Source organism: Prenolepis imparis, unplaced genomic scaffold (assembly GCF_030444845.1).
Source record: "Prenolepis imparis isolate NDT839.2.m4 unplaced genomic scaffold, iyPreImpa1.0 SCAF_1, whole genome shotgun sequence".
In the NCBI taxonomy this organism is placed as follows: Eukaryota; Metazoa; Arthropoda; class Insecta; order Hymenoptera; family Formicidae; genus Prenolepis; species Prenolepis imparis.
This window is the reverse complement of record NW_028141159.1, coordinates 4,852,343-4,876,320: the sequence shown is the minus strand read 5'-3', so window position 1 is coordinate 4,876,320 and position 23,978 is coordinate 4,852,343. Positions and strand designations below refer to the sequence as shown.

The window sequence follows — 23,978 nt, the reverse complement described above, 5'->3', positions numbered from 1 at the left end:
TGCTAATTAAATTTTAAAATAATAATATGGTAAAAGTTATAAAATAGTAATATGTTATAAATAATATATCATAATACCTTATTCTCGATTAATATTTTTTCTTTCTAAAGCTATATTTTTTTGAACGAATCTCCTTCGAGTTTTAATTAATTATTAATATTAAGTCATGTATATAGTACCGCGCGCGCGCTATTAGAATGAAGTTGCCGATGTTTGTAGCCTCGGCCATTACCGAAACCCCGCGAGTATCAGGCAGTTGGAGCTGCGTCCCGCTGTGATTAATTAGTAAGCATAATCGTTAGAAACGATTTCTAACCTTTGTATTGTAATATTTATCAATCGCATATCATAATTTCAATGTTAATATGTAGTCGTAATTGTTCGAAACGCATATTTCGCGAAAAATTGGATGCAAAATCTCTTGCCAACATAACCCAACTTAATCTGTTTTCGCGCGCGCGAATGTGTTGCAATCCGTGGATATATCTATCGTTAATTCTAGCTTACATATTTATATTGTGTATGTTATAATGCGAAATAATAAGATTATTCTAATATATGTATGTATTTTATTTGTTACAGGTAGCATTGCGATTCACGCGTCGTGTCGGGAGTGCCGTGTAAAGTATCGCGCGTCGGGAGTGCTGTGTAAAATTTCGCGTGTCAGGAGTGCCGTGTAAAATGTCGGGCAATCGTAATTATTCGTATTTTCGCGAGTGTCGTGAATGCTTCGAAGGAGCAATGACGGTCGACCAAGAGAGGAGGAGGAGGCCCAGGGAGGCATCGGGCGACATCGGGGCAACTATGAGGTATGCAAAATAAAACATTTTTTCTAAACTGCATTGTTTATTCGACATGCACACATATGTATATTTGAATATTTTGTTTCCAGATCAATGTGCTGTGTACTACAACTCCGCTATTGCTGTATCGGTGAGTGAGAAATTGTTTATTTTATAATATTTCTATAGCGGTAATGGGGGTATATACAATATGTTGAAAATATTAAAATAGTAACATATGTTTTAAATAATATGTTATAATATCTTATCTGCGATTAATATTTTTTGACAAAAATCAACTCTGATAATTGTCAAAAATATTAATCGAATTAAAAATATAATAACATCCCTTTCTAAAAAAGGCTCGTTAAGTCGATTCTTGCAAGTATTGTTGCATTTTTTCCGATGCTGATTAACTGTTTTGATTCGTATTGTGCGTGATATTTGTAGCATCGAGAGGCTGTCATCGCGAGGGTTAGTAGTTTAACAGTTTGTTCAAAATAAAATAAAATAAAATAATATGTTTTAAATAATATGTTATAATATACTTTAAACTCGATTAATATTTTTAGTTATCAGTTGATTTCTGTCAAAAAATATTAATCGAGTTTAAAGATTTATAAAATATTATTTAAAACATATTATATTAAAATATTTTATTTAATTTTATTTTGAACAAATTGTCAAACTGCTAACCCTCGCGGTGACAGCCTCTCGATGCTACGAATATAACGCACAACGCGAATCGAGACAGCCAATCAGCATCGCGAAAGAGAAACAATAACAATACTTGCGAAAATCGACTTAATATATCTTTTTAGAAAGGGAATAATATTATTATAATTCGGTTTGGTATAACGGGGGACTATCCGCATTTAGTACAATTTAAGCAAAGTTGCATCGCTAGTTGTGCGGCTAGTTCGGGTCAACTAAGTTTGTTCACACCGATTCGCCGTGTCCCACTCTGAATTAACCCGCGATGCAGACGAGGAAGGAATATTCAGTTAACCAGTCTCCGCTCGCTTTTAATTTGTCACGATTTCCGTCGCGCACTGTCGACGCCTCCATTTACATTCGAGAGAAGCTTCTCTCACCCACCACTTCCCGTCGAATCCGAATTCTCTCTGTCGTATTTCCCTTCGTGTCTTTTCAATTAAATGACGAAAGATGAACTGAGCGAACGGGACGAGAGAGTAAGACAATATTGATCGTGGAAAGGGCGACCGCGGCAAACGAGAATGATATAATGATGATCATTTGATATTTGCGGAGCACACGGTAACATATACGTGCGCGGACGCAGCAGAAACTTTTCAGAAGACTTCCCCCTTCGCGCGTTTGTCTTTTCTCTCGCGTGTCTTCTGTTTTGCCATTGCACCTGGCAAACTGTAGTACTATAGTACCTCGCGGAAGGGAAAATAACGAGGCCGCCTGTTACAAAGTGATTCTGAAGGTTGGCACAAAGTTTGCGAGTGTGACTTTTGCGAAAAAGAATCATTTCCACGAAAGTGAAACATGGCGCGGAATTTCGTGTTATATCGAAACACAGTTTGATGATGAAATTGCGCTCTCTAATCAAATCTATATATTTTGTCTTTGTCTGAACTTAACATTTATAGAAATTCAATCGAGAATTTTCGAACTCTTGCATAAAGAAATTAGAAACTCTATCAATTATATCTCGAAATTCTGAAAATAGAACTTCGCAAGAGTTGTGTTTTGTTCTCTCTCGAAAATTTTTCAAACTGTAAGTAACTGATTTACTACTGATTTATTACTACAGTTATTTTAATTCTTGCCGTTGACATCAACTGTATTTTTTATCCAAAGCTAAAGGAAGAACTAAGCGAGATATATATAAACTCGAACGTTATTTTACATTAGATTAGCACATCCCGTTTTCCGCGTGAATTTCGTCGCCGAAACGTGCTTGAAGATATAAAATAAAAGCGTCCTGGCCTTTTTTAAGTCCTATATAAGTCACGACTTGCGTCTGACATCGCACAAATTTTTCGTACAGTCGATTCCTTCCTTCCTCGATTTTAACCTCTTTCGCCTCCTTAGATCTCAATTAAAAGATCAAAATAACTAGCATCGGGAATGAGAGAACGAAAGCAGCGAGACACCGAATAATTACAAACGTTACTCTGTCTCTCTCGAGTAATCCGTCTTTAATTCCATTTCATCCATTTCATCCATTTCATCAAATTAATGTTGAGATATATAATTATGCGTGGTCTAATTGAAGTTAATCAAAATTAAGAAGAAAAATATTCTCCTCCGTATCTTTTCCTACATATTATATGAACTCTTCTTCTAGATCGCGCGAAAGAAAGATATCGCGGTGCCTCATTAACAAACATTACGCTTTACGATTGCTCCTAAACGGCTCATCATTTGCGCTTTAATGAATGTCGTTGCGACGAGGACGAGCGTTATCGCGAAAAGATAGTTCGCCGCGTCCGTTTTAACGAACGAAGATAGCACAAAAGAGGTGCAGCTGAGGAACAGGGTGAATTCTCGAGAATGCATTCTCTCCATCGTCGCATTCGAACTTGGGATACTTTGTGTAACTGGTTGTTTAATTAAATGATAAAAGGAAATACCGTGGCGCGGAATACGAACGGGAAATGGACGAGAACGGAATCGGGCGAAAAGTCGGCCGTCTCTTCGGTCAGCGCTGATTTCCATACAAGGAAACCCAATCCCTTCTTCCTCTTCCCGAGACTTCTCTTTTTTCCCCTTTTTTTTTTCTCTCTCTCTCTCTCTCTTTTTTTTCCACGAACCAGCATTCCCCTGAGCCCTGACCTCGTTGCGAGGCGGAAAGGCCATTCTCTGCGTGTGCATCGTTATCTTTGCTATATACAAGAAAGTATAACTATTTTAACGAGTTCTCCTTCCGGAAATTCTATACTCTCTTGGTCTCGAAACAAACCGCCGGTATAATGGCAGGGATTACGCGAATAATCTTCGGTTGATCCTCCGCCTTAAAACTCGAGCACTGCCGCTCTTGATCCCTCGATTCGAATCGGTCAATAACACAGTAGAGATAACAAAATTAATTGGCTGTAACAAAGAAGATCACAAAATTATTTTAATATCATTTATTCTAGAAAAATGTAATCCTATTTACTTATATGTATATAGGTCGGTATTGATTCGTTCAGTGACGTCAGCGAAATTAATGAATATATAAAGCGGAGCAGTGGTGTGTTGTAATCCGATGTAATCTTTTTTGGTTTTGATGCTCGTTAAATTTTGGTTCGTGGAATGCACTGGTTTGTATGTATTGCAATTTTTTTTTTAGTACCATTATTCCTCTGTGTGTTTTGCAATTAGCAATATATCGGATAAATAATAGAAAGTGATTTATACCGCGCGCGTTCGAATTTATCTCACTCTGACCTCGCTCTATACGTGCGTTAAATAATAATTTATCGTCACGACAGCGTATCGTGTTTGCAGTTAATTCAACCCATCAACACGTACCGCGGATAGAATTGAAGGGCTCGTATGGTGAACCACCTGACGAAAAGTACAAGATTCTTGGCTTACACATCAATTTATTTGCATACAAAGCGATAAATTATCTTGAGTATTTTTCTTGTTCAAGAGAGGTATACTATATTATATATAGAAATTAATTTCTATATCAATATTATCCCAGAAATGCAAGCTTCGCTGCTTATAACTTGCGGATTACCTAAATAGAATGGTTAAGTAGTAGCACTAATAGAAACAAAGGTAATTATATAGTAGAAGAGAATGTGCGTGAGACACAATAGAAACATGCAAAGAGACTAATCTTCTTTTAAATATAATGTTTCAAGTGTTGTTATGCGTTGCATAGTTTGTTGATTCAGGAAAATTCCAGAGATCTCACTGTCCTTTACAGTATTCATGTAGTGGTTAAGTCGGGCACGCAGAAAGCGCGAGCTTCGAGCGAAATACGACCGTGTTTTATCGCGCTATTTATTATTACCTTGCACACACGTATAAGATATCTAATTATGGTTTTATGTAAAATTAATCTTTTGTAAAATCGTGTTATATACGCGCTGCGCAAAATCATTTCGATCGCATAACAGCTTTTGCGTAGGAAATCATGACAGAGTTTGACTTTTTTTAACATTTTGACAAAATGTTTTAATAAAATTTAAAAAAAAGAGACAAAAAAATTTATAGAATAATTATTTAATAATAATTATTTTTTAATAACAATTTATTTAAATAATAAAAACATTATTAAATTAACAAAATAACATTATTTAATTTAATTATTTATCAGAACTACTCGATTTTTTTTATATTACAAATGATATTTAATGTTTTTCTCGAATACGATATTCTTGGCTGCAAATTTTTCATCTCAGAACTCAGAAGCAATTTGCGTTTCATCCGCGGATCCGTGAATTGATCGCCCGAATTATTCGCGCAAACATAAAAGGGACATACACGTCCCTGAATAATCCGTTAAAGTGTATTTCCATCTTTAGTATGAAGAGCGAAAATAAGTGGAAAACATCGCGGACAATATCGCTCACGCGAGTGAGCACGCGCGAGATCTCTGGATATAAAACCAGGGGAAGCTCCTTAGAAAAAAACTTGCGAAACGACTTGGCGACGCAAAAATGCACTCTTCACTCGATTCGCCATCGTTGTCGCAGTCGCCGATGCGATGATGATGCTTTATTCATTATTGTGCCGCTGCAGGCGCCGGCGCGTAAGAATTCGATATCCGGAGATTCGTTCGAGAGACTAAGGGAAAGGGAAGAAGAAAACCCCCGACAATGATAGAAATCGTCCTGCTGATACCGTCTCGGTGGCGCGAATAGCTATGAGTTATTTGGAGGAAACCGTTCGAGCGAACGGAGAATAAAGGGCGAGAGGGTTAGGTAGACGGAGAGTGGCGGAAATTACAATAGAGGTATATACAGGTGAAGGAAGAGAAGAGGAGGAGGAGGAGGAAACGGGGGTGGATGTGGATGGCTGTTCAGGCATCGGTGGGGTCGAGGACGAGAGTGGATAACCGCGGAGGCGGAAATCGTTATTAGCCTAGAAGCGGCAGGATTTGGATATCAAAGGCCGCAGTCGCGGTTAGGGTTTATGCTCGATATCGGAGACAAAGAGCCGCGAATGTACCAGAGGACCATCTCGTCCCCCGTGTTTGCCGTGCGCGTTTAGCTCTAAACTCGACGTTCATCGTATAATTGAACGACTTAAACGAAATCATATTAAATGTATATAAAAGGTTGGGATTAATTGCGAGTATTCAGTATTAAATCCCCTCTATATTTTTGTCGAATATTATTTTTTATTGTAGCCTTGATTTCAGGCAATATCGTGCCAATATATATCCCGAATCTTCTCATAAAGACGCTGCTCGATTGCTTCGCGTGTCGAGAAACGTGCGTGCCTTCGGTCTAACCGGACGGGAGTCTAGAAGCGATATTGCTTCGATATAAAGTTGTATCGATATTGTAGCGCGCATAATGGGAAGCCATTATAAAAATCTATCGGCAAGGGTGAAGCTAACGAAGAAATAATGGAATATCGAAAGAAGGAGCTAAACTCTTTGAAGGATTGAATGGTGCACAATGGTATCTTTTATTAATCTCTAACTATATATATGTATATAATATATATATTTAAAACGCTTTAAAAAGATTAAAAGCCGACGAAAAGAAAGTGACAAATTAATTTAGCAAAAATTATTAAATTATTTCGAATATTACAAGTAAGTCGCTTCTAGCAAATTCTAGTCACGTTTTATCATTGCGACGGTGATAATATAAATGTTCTGGCATCGTCAAAATAAAGACAGGAGAACGACGAGAAGAATATAGCGGAAATTACGATGAGACAGAAACACAGGATATCGTTACTTGGTCGACAGAGCACTGCTTGTGTTCGCGACGACATATCCTGTTATCAATATATATTGGTTTTCGTTTTCCCTCGCCTGCGTCCTAAGGGTCGAATAGACACGCCGATAAAATCAGTTGATATGTACAAAAGGTATATCTTTTTACGGGTGAAAATAGGAGTGGGACACGAGTGAAGTACACGAGTGGCTGATAAAAGATGTGGACGAGCGAACGAAGCTAGGGCTCTATACAGTTATAAATGGTCTTAAGAGACAAGCGAGCGCGATTCGATAAATCGTTACGGATAAAATGTATTTCGATTGAATGAAATTTAATTATTCCCTGTGGTTGTGATTAGTCGCTTTGCAAAAGGAACTTTCTTGTGTGTGTTAATTAAACATTATTTCTTTCACTTATGTCATAATTTATCTCGAGATAAAAAAATTATACATTTAAAATATTTAAGGATTTTCTCGTGTGTTAAATTAAAAATTATTTCTTTCAATTAGTTGTAATTTATCTCGAGATAAAAAAATTATTATACATCTAAAATATATAAGGATACTTTTTACGTGCATTAATTACCGTGGGTCTGCAATTTTTACATTTGATTGATATCAAAGCTTATTCGAAAGAGTCACAAAGCGTGCAAATATACATAACTGCTTGTACAATTGGCAATATTTACCTATATTTTACTGCCAACCTGTACGGTTATTTGCCTATACGCGTGCTTTTCCATTTCCTCTCCATTCCTGCATGTTCCGTCAATATTCACGACGGGCTATTTCCGATAGATCTTTTTGATAAAAAGCGCAATACAATATGTATGATATTCCCCTTCATAGTCTGGTAGAGAATCTTCCCACAACTTCTCCTTTCTTGCGCCTCTATCAATGATTCAATATAATTCTGCCGTGTGTTTAGTTAATGCCGTGAGTCTGTAATGCAATGCCTCTTAACCAAGCTCGCGAGCTTGTTGAATACCTGAGAAAGGGAGAAGAGAGCGAGAGAGAGAGAAATGGATCCCGTTGTGGCAAGATTTATGTCGTTGAGCTCAAGGAAAAGAAAAATAACGAAGAGAAAGGGCAACGAATGTCGCGAGGAACTACGGGGTTCTGTGATATGGTTTAGAAGAAACGTTTCGTTCTCGCGAACATCTGCGAGAGCGAGTTTTCCTTCCGCCGTTTTACCCTCTCTCGCAAGCTTGCGTATCAGGATGAGGAGCGATACACGCAAGGAACAGCGAAGAAGGATAACGTGCAATATGAACTTTCTGAAATCGAGCCGAGGTAAAGTGAGACTCTCATCCGGCAATTCGCTTTATTTTTCATCTTTATTCGATAACACATCGATCACATCTCGAATGGCGGATAAATTGAATTACGCGATGCCCTCGACGCACAATCGAATTAGTTGGCCAGAAAATATCCGCAATTTACTTTTATGAAGCTTTATCCAGCGTATACGCGTCATATGGCGTCGCAATAACCGGCGTCTGGAATTTCTGGATCACGTCGCGAAATGAACCGCATCCTAGAGAGAGCAATAGTTGGAGAGAACAATAACTTCGGCGGTATATCGATACCGCGATGAGTATCGTAATAAAATTAGTTATAATTTTTGAAATCGTAAAACGAGTAAATATTCGAAAATTTAAATAATAATATGTAATTCTTATATACAACATTTCAATAATTGCGCGATTATATACGATAAGGGAAAAGTTAATTAGAGCGAATGTACAATTATCATGGTTTACGTCAGCGATGATATCTCTCCGAGCTATTTTTACATTCGCGTGCGTAATTCCTCTATCGTTCATCCGCAAACACAATTTTATTTTTTTCCCATAATATCATACATATTTCATACTTCTGCTGAATGCTCAACCGCGCGCGGTATTGTTTACGAAAAAAAATCGACGGGTATAAATTCGGAAACAACATAGGCCACGCCGTTCCGTGGATTACATCTGGTTCATGCGGAGAATATCCGGATCGTTTTACAAGCTCGTTCGCAGCGTGTCGTCGGGATTCTCCTCGTCCGGCGAATCGCTATACCGCATCGTTGCACGGATGTTAGCTAGCTCTCGCTGTGCATGACGACGGGGCTGCGGAAATAAAACTACAGCTCTCCGCACCGAGGCTCACAACTACGGGTCGAACAAAGCGAACGGAACTGAAAAAAGGGACAGAGAGGGAGGGAAGGGAAAAAATCCCGAGCGTCCGGCGCGATCGTAGCCCCCGGAGGTGTTTGCAAGTTTCAACGACGTTCCGGGACCCGTTAATTCACTCTAATCCGTTGCCGCCGCGGTTCGCGATCGAACGCATAAATCGTCCCGAAGTCGGCGAAAAAGCACCGGAGACCGGACGTATAGTTTTCCGAACCCCTTCATTGTTTCCTGAGAACAACAGGCGCATTGATAGGCGATACAATGCGGCCGCGGTCTTTGATGTGTATGCACATAGGGTCGTTAATTAATTGTTTTAACACATATCGAGACGTACATATATATATTTATTTATTTATTCACCCCGTTTCTTCTCTCTCCGATTCCATCTTTCCTTGTAAAAGCATAATTTTCATGTACGATGCACGTACACATGGTATTATTACCATCTTAAGAAAAAAATTCACGCATATATTCAATTATATTAATATGCACGATTGAATACATGCGTTTATTTATTTATTTGTTAAGATGATAATGCTAACATGCAGAAGAAATAAATGGGGTGAATAAAAACTGAACAACAATATCCCAGTAATAAAATTCAACAAAGACGCAATTTTCAATAAATCAAAAATATAGGAAACTTATAAATATCTATTCGATAATTTATTTCTTATTCTGTTCGTTAATTTTTATTAAGATCGAAGCTTATTATTTGCGATGATTTTATTTGCGATCGAAATGTCTACGTTCGAGAGAATATTGCAAAAATTGAAATTTAATAATACCTTTCCGGGGCACGGCACATTAAATCGATCTAGATACGGTCCATTTTAGATGAAGCAGTCCTCCTGCATGCCATCATCGTAAGAGCACCGGCTGCAACAATTGCGTTATCTCGATTTATACGGCCTCTTTCTGCAATACGGAAAGTGTACGCGAGGTTTTCCGGCTCTCTATCGAACGATTCCGCGTCTACATTTATGATTCTTTATCATCGTTTCTCTTCTGAGGGGATGGGGGAAGGGGGCGAGAGATGAAAGAAATTATTCTCTTCAATTTGCCGAAGTAGAGGTTTTCTTTGGCCGAGCAAATATACGCTTTACACTTGTCTCGTCATGTATAGCTTAATTGTATCGCACAAGTGATGCTTTTTTTCACTTGAAGTTTTTCGCCCGTATAATTACTTTTGCAACACGTGGTCTTTTCAATTTTCCGTTTAATGAATGAATGAACAGTATATATCGCGACCTCAAAACAATGCGCGGCAGCTGTGCGGAATACGGGAAAATAAATTGAAATGTCTATCGCGTCAAATATGACGTGTTTCTATAGCTTCATTGACGCATATAAAAGGAAATGAAAATTCAGAATGGACATCGTATATAACGTAAGCCGTAAGCTTTTCTTGCTTTTTAAGATTGTCATTTGATTTCGCTGCTCCTTTTTTTTCGCAATTTAATTATGTTATTTCTTTTATCGCAATTTCTCTTCGTCTCCTTCAATCTTCAATTAATTTTTTTTTTAATCAGCTTTTACAGTTTATTTTTTTACGTGAAAAACATGAATTTTGAAGCAAATTCGAAAGAATGATTTCTGATTTATTGCAAAAAATTCTGACATATTAAAATATTTTTTTCTTTTTAACGATACATGTATAAAACGATATACGTTTGTTTTCAATGTTTCTGTTTATGCAGAGAAAACATGTTTGAAAAGTGATAGCTAACAATTTTTTGTTTCGGGATACGCGAACTCGACCGTTGTTTTTATATTTTATATCTTCTACCGTCGCGTACGAGAGAGAGAGAGAGAGAGAGAGAGAGAGAGAGAGAGAGAGAGAGAGAGAGAGAGAGAGAGAGAGAGAGAGAGAGAGAGAGAGAGAGAGAGAGAGAGAGAGAGAGAGAGAGAGAGAGAGAGAGATAAAAGAACAGAGCTGTCTGCGAATTCCCCATATACCTGATATTCCACAAATTGAAATTTTTAAGGCTCTAACTAATCCGGCAAAAAGCATTGCGCGAAGATTGCGTCACATTTACAAATATCTTCCATGGTCAGAGACACATATATTTTCCATCAGTCTTATAACTTATAACAATGCTGCAGAGATGATTGTCCCGAGTTACTTTTACTGATTGTACTGTTTAAAAGAGTGTCGTGAGAATTATCTAATTACAATATATGAGAGAGAGAGAGAGAGAGAGAGAGAGAGAGAGAGAGAGAAGCACACACACACAATATACAAAACATACGAAAATATTATACAATAATTAACTGTACATGTACTAAAACGTTAAAACGTGCTTCTCTCGATGATACTGAAAGCATTAATTTTATTTTTACCACAAAACATTTTTATAATTTCTCAAGCGCCTTTTTCTCTCTCTTCTTCCTAATTTAATTGTCACTCCTACGATTTCTACGCTTTTGCGTAAGAGATGCAGTGTTTATGCGAAATTTTTACTTGCCAGTCCTTTTCATTTTCATTTTCTTCTCTCTCTTTCTCAGTTTTCCTTACTTAAATATTTTATCTTGTATGCGCACGAGAAACAACTCTGAAGTCTGACATCTCGTTAAATATCCCACCCGTGTAACATTCCGCGCGAAAAAAGAGAAGAAAGTAAGAAAGAGGAGCCGCGTATATATAAAGATAGTGTTCCTCCGTAGCGGTGTTTCAATAAATAAACGGTGAAGTTCATAACGAGACCTCGTAATTTTGAAATACTGGTGGTTGAAGGAAGAACATACGAATAACACACTATCTAAGTAGGCACGGATTTATATACGTACGTGTAGCAAAAATGAGTTTAAAAAGTTCTTTATTTCTCGATGGGGCGGGAAAACTCGTGGAGAACGCAAGCCGCGGGACAAAAGTCGAAAATTTCGCCTTAGACTCGCTCTTCGTCCGCGAATACAAAGGTACTGTATATATATACAAGTGAGGGTAAGTAATCGCCATTTCAAAGTTCGTCGCTTCGTCGAAAAGAACGTCCTGTGACGTTGAATAAACGAGTTTACGCCGCGTCCAGCGTAAAACGCGGCATCGCTCTCTCTGTCACGCCACGTTATTTCGATTCTGTGAACTTTCAACGTCCTCCGCAACGTCCCTTTTGTTGCCGCCCCTTAAAAGTTCCTGAATTTCGCGGAACGTCCGGCCCTTGGTCTCGGGTACGGCGAACATCACCATTACAAAGGCGAATAAGCACGAAGCCGCGAAGAAGTAGTAAACGATGTCGGCGCCCAGCGAGTCGCCGATCACCTGGTACAGCTTGGAGACGGCGAAGCCGAGCATCCCGTCGAAGATGGTCACGATGGCGCCGGCGAACGCCTTCACCTCGGTGGGGAACAATTCGCCGATCAGCGCACTGGGCAGCGTACCCAATCCGATCTGAAAGGCAATCTGAAAGGCGATCACGTCGATGACCGGAAGGAGATTCATCGTGGACATGTCGACGCCTCGTTCGTCCAGCATAAGATATATCGCGAGAATCGCGAGGGTAACGGAGGAGCCCAAGGTGGAGGCGATCAGCAATGGACGTCTGCCGGCGCCCTCGACAGTCGCGGTTGATAATCCTGACGAGACGAGGCCGACCGCAAGCACGATTACCGTAGCCGTGTTGGAGTCGAGGCCGATGGCAATTTTCTTGAAGAGCACTTCGAGATACTGTATAGTACTGAAGTTCCCGCTAAGTTGCTGCGCCATGATGAGACCGAGAACGATGCCGAGGGCCCGGGCGTTACTGGGCAATAACATTAACTTCAGTTTGACAAACCAGCTACGCTTGACCGGTTCCGTTCGCGCTCCGGGACCAGTCACCGGGACGTTGTCGCAGACGTCCTCGAGGAAAATATTGCGCAGAGCTTGCTCCAACTCTCTTCTAGCCTCGTCACGATCGCGGATTCCCTTGAAGAACGCCAGGGATCTGGTGGCCTCCGCTCTGCGACCCCTGGCGGCGAGAAAGGCGGGAGTCTCTGGAAACCAGGAGAAGCACAGCACGAAGAGGACGGCTATCGCGAGCAGTATAACCACTAGAACCTGATAAGACACCCAAGGACTGATGCTGCACGTCAGTAAGGACCCAGTGAACACGTTCACAGAGATCAGAGTGCCGAGGGCGCCCCTGATATTTACGTCGGCTACTTCCGACACGTACATCGGATTGGCGGTGTACGACATGCCCACGCCAATGCCCAGGATTACCCTCGAGATGTAGAGGACCGTGACGCTCCGGGCGAAGAACACGACTGTCCAGCCGATGATGAAGAAACCGCTGGCGAGCAAGAGGGCTCTCTTACGACCGTATCGATCGGCGAGACCCGCTCCGAGGAACGGACCGATCATCGAGCCGATCACCGTCAGCGATACGATCCATGAACTCTCGTCCTGGGTAATCTTCATTGGAACGTCGCTGTCGCCAGACGTGAGTCGCGAGAGCGACGTGGTGGTCCATCCGTAAACAGTACCGACCGCTACCATAGATAGAGTCGCTGCGAAACGAAGAATTAAACGAAGATTAATGGCGCATTAATTAAACAATTGATCGCCACATGTGACTTTTAAACGAGTCTCATAAAATATGACGCAAACCTGATATGCATGCCAGCCATTGCCTCCATTGTGTGTGTTTGCTATGACGCTTCTCCTGGGAAGATGAAGCTTGTATCACAATTTCCTCCTTCGGTCCGCCTTCCTTCCGCGCATCGATCTAGAATGGAAACAAATATTGATCTTTTTTTTTTTAAATCAGGTTGACAAAGCCTAAAACCTTTACGTTGTTATGTAAGACTTATAATTGTGTAAAATGACATAAATAACGTAGCTTTTGATTAAAATTAGATGCCATCGCGTTTGAAATTATAAATCTTGCGGTAGCTACTGATAACAAATCAACCGCTGCTCTTCCACTGCCAATATGATTTATGAATTCGAATCAAATCGGAATGCAGCGATGATACTCGCACATGCATCTCCTTGAGCGTGACGGAATGCAGAAATTCTTTCTGGAAGTGAGAAGCAACAGGTGATAGTGATTAATGTGGTGTGCAAGGAATCAAGTGGAAATCGCGTTCTTCTTTCAAAGAACTCGGACATACCGCGGGAATCAAACAATCTACGCAAACTACACGAAGCTTCGAAAAAAATTATCCTCGGTTTCGTTTCAATAGTCGGCTCTCTCGGTGGAAAAATTGTTTTTTTTCAATTGTCAAGTAAACATGTGGCGCATCGAGGAATTCGCAAAGCGCGGTTTAGCGTAGCGTTTCCTGTTCTTCGATTGAGCAAAGCGCCACCGTAAGGTCGCCGATCGACTGCACATGCGCGCTCCTACTTTTCGCAACGATACGTCACTCTTCTTCTTCGTGTTCGCGTGTTTGCCGGCGACGCAATCTAACACCAGGATCTCATCAGTCGTAACGGCGTCTACGCGGACTTATCGCGATAGTTTGGTGCACGCGAGAGCATCGGCGAGGCCGGGAAAGCGAGCGAGTGAACGAGCATGATGGTGACACATGCCTTGGCTTTCGTTCCGTTGGTCAACTTACCAACGTGTTTGCACTCCTCGTGGCTTTCCGGAGCCATCGCACGCACTTGCCCGCAAGGTATCGAAAAGCGGCACTGAACGAAACACCCATTTTTGGCTCCGTCGCGGGATGGGCCGCTTCGAGTTTATTTCTCGAGATCGCGTGCCAACATACTGACACACACACGTGTATCTAATGCATGTATGTGGAGAACACATAAAGCGCACACAACACTCGTTACGCGACGCGCCGATGGAGGTCAACGTGCTCCGACTTCATTGTCTAAATGCTGAATCATTCGGTTTTATAAGTTCCGAGTTACACGGCTCATCGAAAAAAAATATATTTGAAACACTGATTAGAGCCGGATTATATTTGGAAAAAATACTTTTAATTTTACATAGTTGGATATGGATAGAGAATTTAATTTCTTGGTTCTCACGAGCGATTTCAACTAAATTGAAATGTGTTAATAAATTTTCAACTTTCGCTGAGAGTCGTAATCTTGAAATGTAATATATGGATTAAAATTTACAAAGTACAATTAATAAATTATAGAAATCCCGTGTGTATACGTTCCGTTTGTATATTTCAATTTTATTCAGAGAAGCGATGTGTATGAATGACATCTTTGAAATCGTAAGACGTTCTAAATACTTTCGCCAGTGGATCATCAATTTTTTTTTAGAAACTAAAAAAAAATTTCAAGATTGTTTTCCAGTCGATATATGTACATACAATACCGGTATCTGAGTGCGCGCAAGCGCTTCGGTAAAAGAGTGATAACGCCGTTTCCTTCACGTGCACACGCATGTGCTGCGCACGCTCACGCGAATATAACCTCAGACTTGGAGCGGATTTTATCTGGCACGAAGAATACATCTCGGAAATGCGCCAAATGTCTCGTTTTTTTCAACAAAGCGAACGAATCGCGAGATACTCACCAGCGGGTCCATTGTTTCAGTCATGTCGCCTCCGCTCCGATCCCTTTAAATGGCGCTAACCAGCGATCTAAATACAACGTGCCACGATCGACCAGCTCCTCTGTCCCGGATTCGATAGAGGCGACCACTTTCATGTTTTTGTCGGTATTAACTTTGGACCGTGTTTGTGGAACCGGATACGTTGGAAAACGCGCAGGCGTCAACACTGCGTCTGCTTTCACGCATCGCGTACACATTTGTGTGATCGCCCCTCTACATATTTTTATTTTTCTTTCCACTCACTCTCTCGACACATCCCGCGTTTACACATTAACCGCGATATTTATAATCATTCGCAGACGGCAAAGGCCATCGGTTGATGATCCTTCAATTGCAGCGTTGCGATAATAAAGAGATTGAGCAATGGTACCAAGGAACGATCCATCGTATACATGATTTTCTCGAACTGAATTAGGAAAGCCGTGTAGAATTGGATGAATATAAAATGAACTTGATAAACGCGTTAAAATTTGATTATTCAATACTAACCGACTATAATAGTAAATGCCGATGATTATTATTCCATAATTATCGCCAATTGCGATCTGCGTTGCATATTCATGCAAGAAACCCTGCAGAAATGTTCGAGGAAGATTTGCGATAGATTTTTATTCAATATTGTGCTACTCCCATATTATAATTCTCCGATACGACCAACAATTATCGAAAATTGATCCAATATGCGCGCGGAGCAGCCGCACCATTACATCTAATAATAAGCGTCAATTAATTATACGAATTAACGATTCGCGGCAACGCGTTTCAGTTTCGTCTGTTTACGCGGTAACGAGAGAAATCGGAGCAGCGGCGTATTGCAACTGCGGAGTAAAACTGTGTCGCTTACATTTGTGATTGTAGCCATGTGAGAGACGAGAATGGAACGGGGCTGTCCTATTTTATTTTCCTGGCGATTCTCCGGAGCTGCGGACTTCAATGCGATGAATCCAACAAGTAGTTTCCTTCAAGTTTTTATCGAATGCCCTTATTTTCAAATCATCCGAGTATCGATACTTTCATTTTTTGAACGTATGTCGGTTTTATCATTTTATAGTTGCGAACCGAACAATTACTGATTAGCTTTTCAGAGAACGATTTTTCTTCTATTTATTAATCACTGTATTTCATAGTATTTTACACAAAAGAGAGCTACGTATGTAATCTATCTATTTTAGTATTAATTAGTCTTTTGTCATTTATTCCGGAAAAATTCCGGATTCGCGAAAATTACTATCGCCGATATATGTTCGTAACAATCGCGCATATAACACATAAATGACGCATAAATCGAAAATACAAAAAACTAATCCACTCAGCCTTTTATTACTTCACTGCTTTTTTTTCGCTTTCGCAGCTTTATATCAGCGCAGCAAGAGTTTCATGATTAACTAGTAGCCGTTTTATCACTTGCAGTCTCGGTTTTCACGATGTTTCCACCACTAGAGGCTAACAGACACTGGTAACTTCGGAATTTGAATTCATGTCGAGCCGACAACGGAGTCGGCCGCGTCTTATCGATGCGTGTGTGTGTGTGTGTGTGTGTGTGTGTGTGTGTGTGTGTGTGTGTGTGTGTGTGTGTGTGATCCGCGAAGAGAGATCTAGAAAGATCTATTTATCTGTTACTTCATAATTAACTCCAGAGCTGTGGTATAGATGACGACCCATCACCGCCCTCGTGCCATCCAATTGGCCTTAATACGATTGTTGATTGTTAATTGCAAGCCGGTACAATTATACTGGCAGTTCTAGAGATAACCAGTTTTCGCGTGCGACACGAGTCTTTTTCTTATGCTAACTATATAACGATAACGCGAGCAACAGGCGATTACTGTCCGTAATGTCCACTCATGGTCGTCTGCCTTGTCGTCCAGACACACGAAGAGGTGAATCCTAGAATGTCTCCTTTGCCTCCTTATCTCTCACCATTATCGATGATGATGGGCCCATACGTTTGCTCGTATCTCGCACTATCGATGAAGACGCCCCGTGGCTTATCTCGCATCGTTTGTCTGCGATCCGTGTGCGTTTTCAAACAAACCGCGACGACAAGCAATATAGTTGTTAATTAGCGCCAGTGTGAGAGATGTCAAGCGTCGAGTAAACTTTTCGCTCGATTGACTTTCGCGCGATTCGACCTATTCCAATCTCGTTCACCATCATCGAAACCGAAATCAATCGCGAAGACTCGTAAAGAGAGAATTCTCTCTCACGTTATGTCCGGAAGAGATGAGCGGTATACAATATTTTTGTTGTCTCGGCTTGTCGTTATATATAATATTTGCCCTCTATAGTGTCTTCTGGACGACACGTGATAAAAATTTTATTACCGCATTCTTTCAGATAGTTTATCAGAAGGTCACGTTTTAACGTCAATCTTTCCGCTTATATCGATAAAAAAAGGAAATCGATGAATCCGTCCGGAGTCTTAATCGCTTTCGGCGATTCAATAACGAGAACAACAAACACAGGATGCATCAAAGGGATTTATTGCGTTTCAGAGTTAAGCTGATTGCGTTTCAGAGCGGATAGTTTCGGTTCTCTTGGAATACGCGTGATCCATGATAATCTCACATTTCAAAGCTGCGGCTTTTGCAACAGTTTCTGATGATTCATAGAAACACTTTCGATGTGACATAAAAGTGTCAGATAAATTGGCTTTTAACTGTTATCGCGCGCGCGAGCACTCAAAATTGAATAGAATCTCTCTGATGTAGCTTAATTTAATATATTATGAAATATATAACTGATAGTAAAAATCTGCTATTCAGCATATCTTAGGAAAGAGAAAAATTTAAAAGAGTGAAAACTTAAAGATTTTTTGGTTTGAGAAACTTGTTTTTTTTAGTAATAATACTGTTGGTACATTACTTTTATATTATTATCGATAGTCATTATTTACTTAAACAGTTTGTGGACATTAAGATTAACTAGATTGTCTTTTTTGCAAAAAAATACTGACAGACGTTATAATTATAAGTATGAAAGCTGTCGTACTGCAATTTACTATGTCTTGTAACTAATAAGACCTACTGTCATTCAACATGTGTGTCAACTTAATTAATCATAAGAGTAGTGACGGATCAGGCTTGACATATATATTATTAACGAGCAGCGAACGTCACGTTGCGCTTGTTCCATGATTAATTCCTATGCAAGCTTTGGTTTCGATTGGCAAATATACGAGTAATTCCAATGTGATAGAAATTTATATCTGTAAACAAACTGTATATATTCTCATTGAATTGTTAAAAACATTTTGACAGGAAACCGCATCGATCCGGAGATTCAAACAGTTATGATTCATATACCCTACATTTATATACAAATATAAAATATAATCACATATGTAGATTTAAATAATGTAAAATCGTACAATAGATTATTTGTGAATAAACTACGCGTTAATAAATATACATGTGCATGCTTTTAATAATTTTTCAAATGAAAAATAATTGTCGAATATATCGCTATTGTCGAATATATATCTGATTATGTAGTCGGTAAAATTGTTGTTATCGTGATACATTTTATGCTCATTTTATGCACCATGAAACAAATATTACATAAAACCATCACTTTAAATTGATAATTTATGAATACTATCTTTCTAATTACTATCGCTCATCTTGCAACTGATTGCTCCGAGATAAAATCTTTTCGCAGATTTAAGATGACTTCTTCACCGTCTCGTTAGTAAGATAAAAATATCATGATAATGGCAGAGAGTTTCATAAGAATCTCTTAAATGACTTACAAACAATTACGAGATTTGCGTTCTTGATTTGATATCTTCTGTTTACTTTTGCTTCTTGAAACATGCGACAATAGCCTGAACAAAATCTATAGTATCTTGGACCTTGATTCATCGAAAATAAGCCTAGACTGTAATTAACTGAGCTAATTCTTCAAATTACAATACGCGATAATATCTACTTCACTCTTCATTAATTTTACACATCGCTACTTTATATGCCAGCCTTCGGATTTATTTCACTCATTACTTCTAAGTGACAAGCAACCTCGCACAATGTTAGGTCTTGAGAGAGATTCGTAACTGAACAACTGTCCATGCCCCTCTGTTTCTCTCTCCCTCTCCTCTCCTCTTTCTCTCTTCCTTTCGAGTAAAGTAATGGCAAGTCACCAGACTTAATGCATTTCGCGACAAATTGCTTCAGCCGGTGTCCCTTGTAATCACGTAAATTGTCATTATCTTAACTGTTTCTGTTCAACACAACCGATTGCTCTGTCGGTTGCATAGGAGGGCAGAGAGACTTCGAGATCTTAACGCCGTACGCATTATTTCGACGAGAAATCGTACCTAGCATCGTTCCCTGGCATCGCATCGGGCTGGCTGAATTCCTCCGCGAACGTGAAGTTAATTAAAGTAATACTCGGTTAATCGGCGTCGCGCGCCCGGAGAGAGGCCGCGTGCTCACGCTCATTATGTCGCCCTTTATAAATGCAAGCGCGGAGCGGCGCCCGCTTGGTGTGATTAAAATTTAAAGCGACGCGCACGACATTTGCGCTCCGACGAGACGAGCTTGGCGAAAATATCGACCCTTTCGCTTCTCTTTTGAGAAGCATTTTTTTCCTGCTGCGTTTCGCGTCAAAGAGCGTACGTTTATTTGCTTATTCGCTTGCTAAGCATTACGCTTTTGTCGTGTTCCGCAAAGAGAGAAAAAGACAAAGGGAATAACGCGATAACACTTCCGATTGGAGATAGTAAAAATATTTCTTTACATCTCCGTTATATATATTTTCGCATGAAAAAATCTGAAACGTTTTCCGTCCAAATGGTTAATCCGATTACAACGATTTATGTTACAGAATAAAAAAAAGACGCGTTCCATTTAGCTCCTGCGCGAGCAATTACAGAATTGTTTGTCCGAAATGTTATAAATATTCGTATAACTTATTGAAATATTATTTTTATTCATTTTCCCTGTAGTTTGCATATCATCGTTTTGAATTTCTCCATATATATATACTCTGCGTATCGAGTGTATAAAGCACTATGTCGCGAAATACAGAATGACACCCAAAGCTTGTATAACGAATTCGATGAAATATCGACGTTTCAATCCCCCGCGTTCTTTTAATCTTTTTTTTCTACCTCAGTTGCACTGATAAATCCATTTATCTGTCCGGAGCAGCGAGACATCCATTAAGCTTCTTTTTTTCATACCAGAGAATGGAAAATAATCAAAGGGAAGAGAAATATATGTGTGTGTTTATTAGGTTCTTCTATATATACCATATAACAGTTCGCAAGATTTTATCGAAATCTAAAAAAAAAAAAAAGAAAAATAGATATCGAAAAAGATTTTTGCAAGATTCACGATATCCTGCCGTAAAAATGTACAGAAGCCGGTTTGATTAAATTCGCGTTGGTATGAATTTTGCCTCGGTCAGGTTTCAGATGAGTCACGTTCGATTTTGTACGGCACTATGACGCCGTAACGAGTGCGCCACACGTCGTATTATGCGAAATAAATCAGCGCCGATGCCGGATTATGTAAGACATTAATCTTTTCGAGACGCGTGATTTTTCACCCTCTTATTGATCTCCCAACAAGAGCAATGACTTTTGACGTTTCACGGGCCTGCGGAGACGGTTACATGTTCGCGATGAAAAATTCATGAGGCGCTATGTAACGCGTATGTAACACGCTTGCCGTACATAAGACATGGTTTGCGATAATTTCTGATCCTTATCGACGTTGTGTCACGTGAATCATATAACAGTTGTAAAAATATTCCATTAAATATTAAATTATTAATGGACACTCTCCGCTGTTGCGGAATACATACGATATCGTAAAGTTATTTTTTTTTAATTATTAGAACAACACACACAAGCGCGTTATTCTTCGATTTTATATTAAAAAGAATGATATTTAAAAAAATATATATAAAGTTTGTTTAAAGTTTAAACTCGATTAATATATTTTCACAGAAATCAGCTGATTAAAGCGTTAATTTGCTAATTAAATTTTAAAATAATAATGAAAAAATTAAATTGTAATATGTTGTAAATAATATGTTATAATACCTTATTTTTGATTAATATTTTTTGACAGAAATCAGCAGATAACTGTCAAAAATATTATAACATATTTTATTTAAAACATATTATTTTAATTTTTATATTATTTTAATTTTTATAACATATTATTTTAAAAATTAATTAGCAAATTGACGCTTTAATCAGTTAATTTCTATCAAAAAATATTAATAAAGCGAAAATTTGCTAATTAAATATATATATATATATATATATATATATATATATATTCTAGCTTACATATTTATATTTATATTGTGTATGTTACAATTGCGAAATAATAAGATTATTCTAATATATGTATGTATTTTATTTGTTACAGGTAGCATTGCGATTCACGCGTCGTGTCGGGAGTACCGTGTAAAGTGTCGCGCGTCGGGAGTGCCGTGTAAAGTTTCGCGTGTCGGGAGTGCCGTATAAAGTGTCGGACAATCGTAATTATTCGTGTTTTCGCGAATGTCGTGAGTGCTACGAAGGGGCAATGACGGTCGACCAAGAGAGGAGGAGGAGGCCCGGGGAGGCATCGGGCAACAGCGGGGCAACTGTGAGGTATGCAAAATAAAAAAATTTTTTTTAAACTGCATTGTTTATGAGATATTCGACACACACATATGTATATACATATACATAATTTGATATTTTGTTTTCAGATCAATGTGCTGTATGTACAACTCCGCTATTGCTGTATCGGTGAGTGAGAAATTGTTTATTTTATAACATTTTTATATAGCGATTAATGCGGGTGTATATAATATGTTGAAAATATTAAAATAGTAATATGGTTTAAAATAATATGTTATAATATCTTATTTGTGATTAATATTTTTTGACAAAAATCAGCTGATAACTGTCAAAAATATTAATCGAGTTTAAAGTATTATAACATATTATTTACAACTTATTACTATTTTAATATTTTTAACATATTATTATTTTAAAATTTAATTAGTAACATGCCTTTTTAGAAAGGATTATTTATTTGCAATAATAAATATTTTTTAGTTATAAATTTTTGCTATTTTTTAAATGTAATTCTCATGAATTGCTTAGTGAGAATTAATAAAATTCAGCCTTTGTCATATATAGACATATACATAGTTAATACATATATTATATTAAAATTCATTTTTTTAATCGTCTTATTTACGAAAATACGCGGATTTCTCTCTAACATGTTTGTAGATATTTTATTATTCTATTTTTGGTACATTCATTTAAAGGCACATCGTTTAAATTAGAACGAATTGTGTTGATAAAGCCTTGTGAAAAGCTATTGGCGCGTAAAGCATTTATTCGGAATATTTGTGGCTATTTAAAAGAAACTGAGAGAATGTTGGTTCCTCTTTAACCGCATGAAATCGATTCATTTAAAAATGCAAATATTTTCTCAGTTACAAAATACTCGAAACAGAATAAAAACAGCGTTTATTTACTGTTTATTGTTCTTCACGTGTACAGCTGATACTATCTACGTTAATCGATACTGAAGTTTTAATAATAGAAAATTAATTAGCACAGCTGTCAATCATCATTATTGCAATGATTTTTGTACAAGGATTGCGTGAAATTTTTAATTTATAAAACTGGTTTGCATCATCAAATCAACTGGTTACAATCTCGTCATTGTAAGCCACAATGACAACTTGTACAAACTAGTACCTCTGATTTACTCGCAAAATTGGCAATCGCTAAGCTAAGCTGCAAAATGTTGCGATGTTAAGCCGCATAAGCTCATGCGACTCTTGCTTTCTGTTCAGCGTGCGGATTAATGGCCATGATGCAAATTCACGGATGAATAGGTGCAAATCAATTGCGAGATATATAACGATATAAATTAGCAAACGCCGAGTTAATCGACCTGTTCAATCTATTCGTTTCGAAAGCTCACTGAATTTATAACATGCTTTGAAAATTGGATTTTTCTTGAAGCTAGATTTTTTTTAGCAATCTATTATGATGTAAGCAAATAAAGATGCAAGATTTTGCTTACGTCAATTTTTTAAAATAATAATTAAGTTTTCGCATTAAAAGGAGCAACGAGATTATAATATGTTGATAGGAAAAATTTTTTTAAAACATGTTTCCACGATTTTATAACAAACTGTGCGTAAATGTTATTGAGGATTTCTATGAGAGAAATGCATATTTTCAACTATTTTATCAAAGTTATCTCAGAATGATGTGGCGTACTGAAATGAAAGCTGCGTCTCGCTCATTAATTCTCTCCTTTTTCCGCATTTTCTTCGTAACGAGCGTTAACTAGATTTGCCTCTGCATTCTTCTCAAATTCGCTAATAGCGAGAATTACGAATGCGTCTCGGCACACACATACTTATCCATTAACCCTGCGACGCCGTAATTTATCGGAGCGTGTAGTTAGTCGGGAATGGAAGCCATGCATATAACGTAATCTCTAATGAGGAGCCATGTCGAGACTAAATTTTTGTTCCCTTGCTGTGATATACATATATATACCCGTATGTTTATATACATTATACGCGTCCATTGCTAAGCCGAGCATATATACTGCATGCATACTGCATGTATAGGCGTATGTTTTATACTAGGTCGAATAATTAAAACTACTGT

General features: G+C 38.5%; 1 protein-coding gene and 1 long non-coding RNA gene across 7 annotated transcripts; one reads left to right on the top strand and one right to left on the bottom strand.

Annotated features, from left to right (window-relative positions):
* The first annotated feature begins 614 nt into the window (after positions 1 to 614).
* LOC145939783 (uncharacterized) lies at positions 615 to 22,131 on the top strand. Its single transcript, XR_014425896.1, has 4 exons — positions 615 to 809; positions 893 to 933; positions 21,712 to 21,938; positions 22,040 to 22,131. It is a non-coding gene; the product is annotated as an uncharacterized LOC145939783 (long non-coding RNA).
* Positions 10,742 to 17,511, bottom strand: LOC145943074 (facilitated trehalose transporter Tret1). 6 transcript variants are annotated; one of them, XM_083050370.1, is made up of 5 exons: positions 16,173 to 16,884; positions 15,818 to 16,037; positions 15,290 to 15,734; positions 13,414 to 13,531; positions 10,742 to 13,313 (listed from the first exon to the last, which is right to left on the bottom strand). In XM_083050370.1, the coding sequence occupies exons 3-5, from the start codon at positions 15,311 to 15,313 to the stop codon at positions 11,881 to 11,883; spliced, it is 1,575 nt and encodes a 524-aa protein (XP_082906496.1). In that variant the 5' UTR covers positions 15,314 to 15,734; positions 15,818 to 16,037; positions 16,173 to 16,884; the 3' UTR covers positions 10,742 to 11,880. The 6 variants fall into 6 exon arrangements, with proteins under 6 accessions (XP_082906496.1, XP_082906515.1, XP_082906485.1 ...); XM_083050389.1 differs by having other exon boundaries at positions 13,414 to 13,554; positions 15,290 to 16,037; positions 16,173 to 17,511; XM_083050359.1 differs by having other exon boundaries at positions 15,290 to 16,037.
* Positions 22,132 to 23,978: the final 1,847 nt, after the last annotated feature.

Bases quoted from the DNA above. Each gene is read 5' to 3' on its own strand.
- LOC145943074 (XM_083050350.1), bottom strand. From the start codon at position 14,456: ATGGGTGTTTCGTTCAGTGCCGCTTTTCGATACCTTGCGGGCAAGTGC. The intron at 13,532-14,366 runs GTAAGTTGACCA...TTTCCATTCTAG, and splicing joins CGAGGAGTGCAAACACGTTG to ATCGATGCGCGGAAGGAAGG. The intron at 13,314-13,413 runs GTTTGCGTCATA...TTCGTTTCGCAG, and splicing joins ATGGCTGGCATGCATATCAG to CGACTCTATCTATGGTAGCG.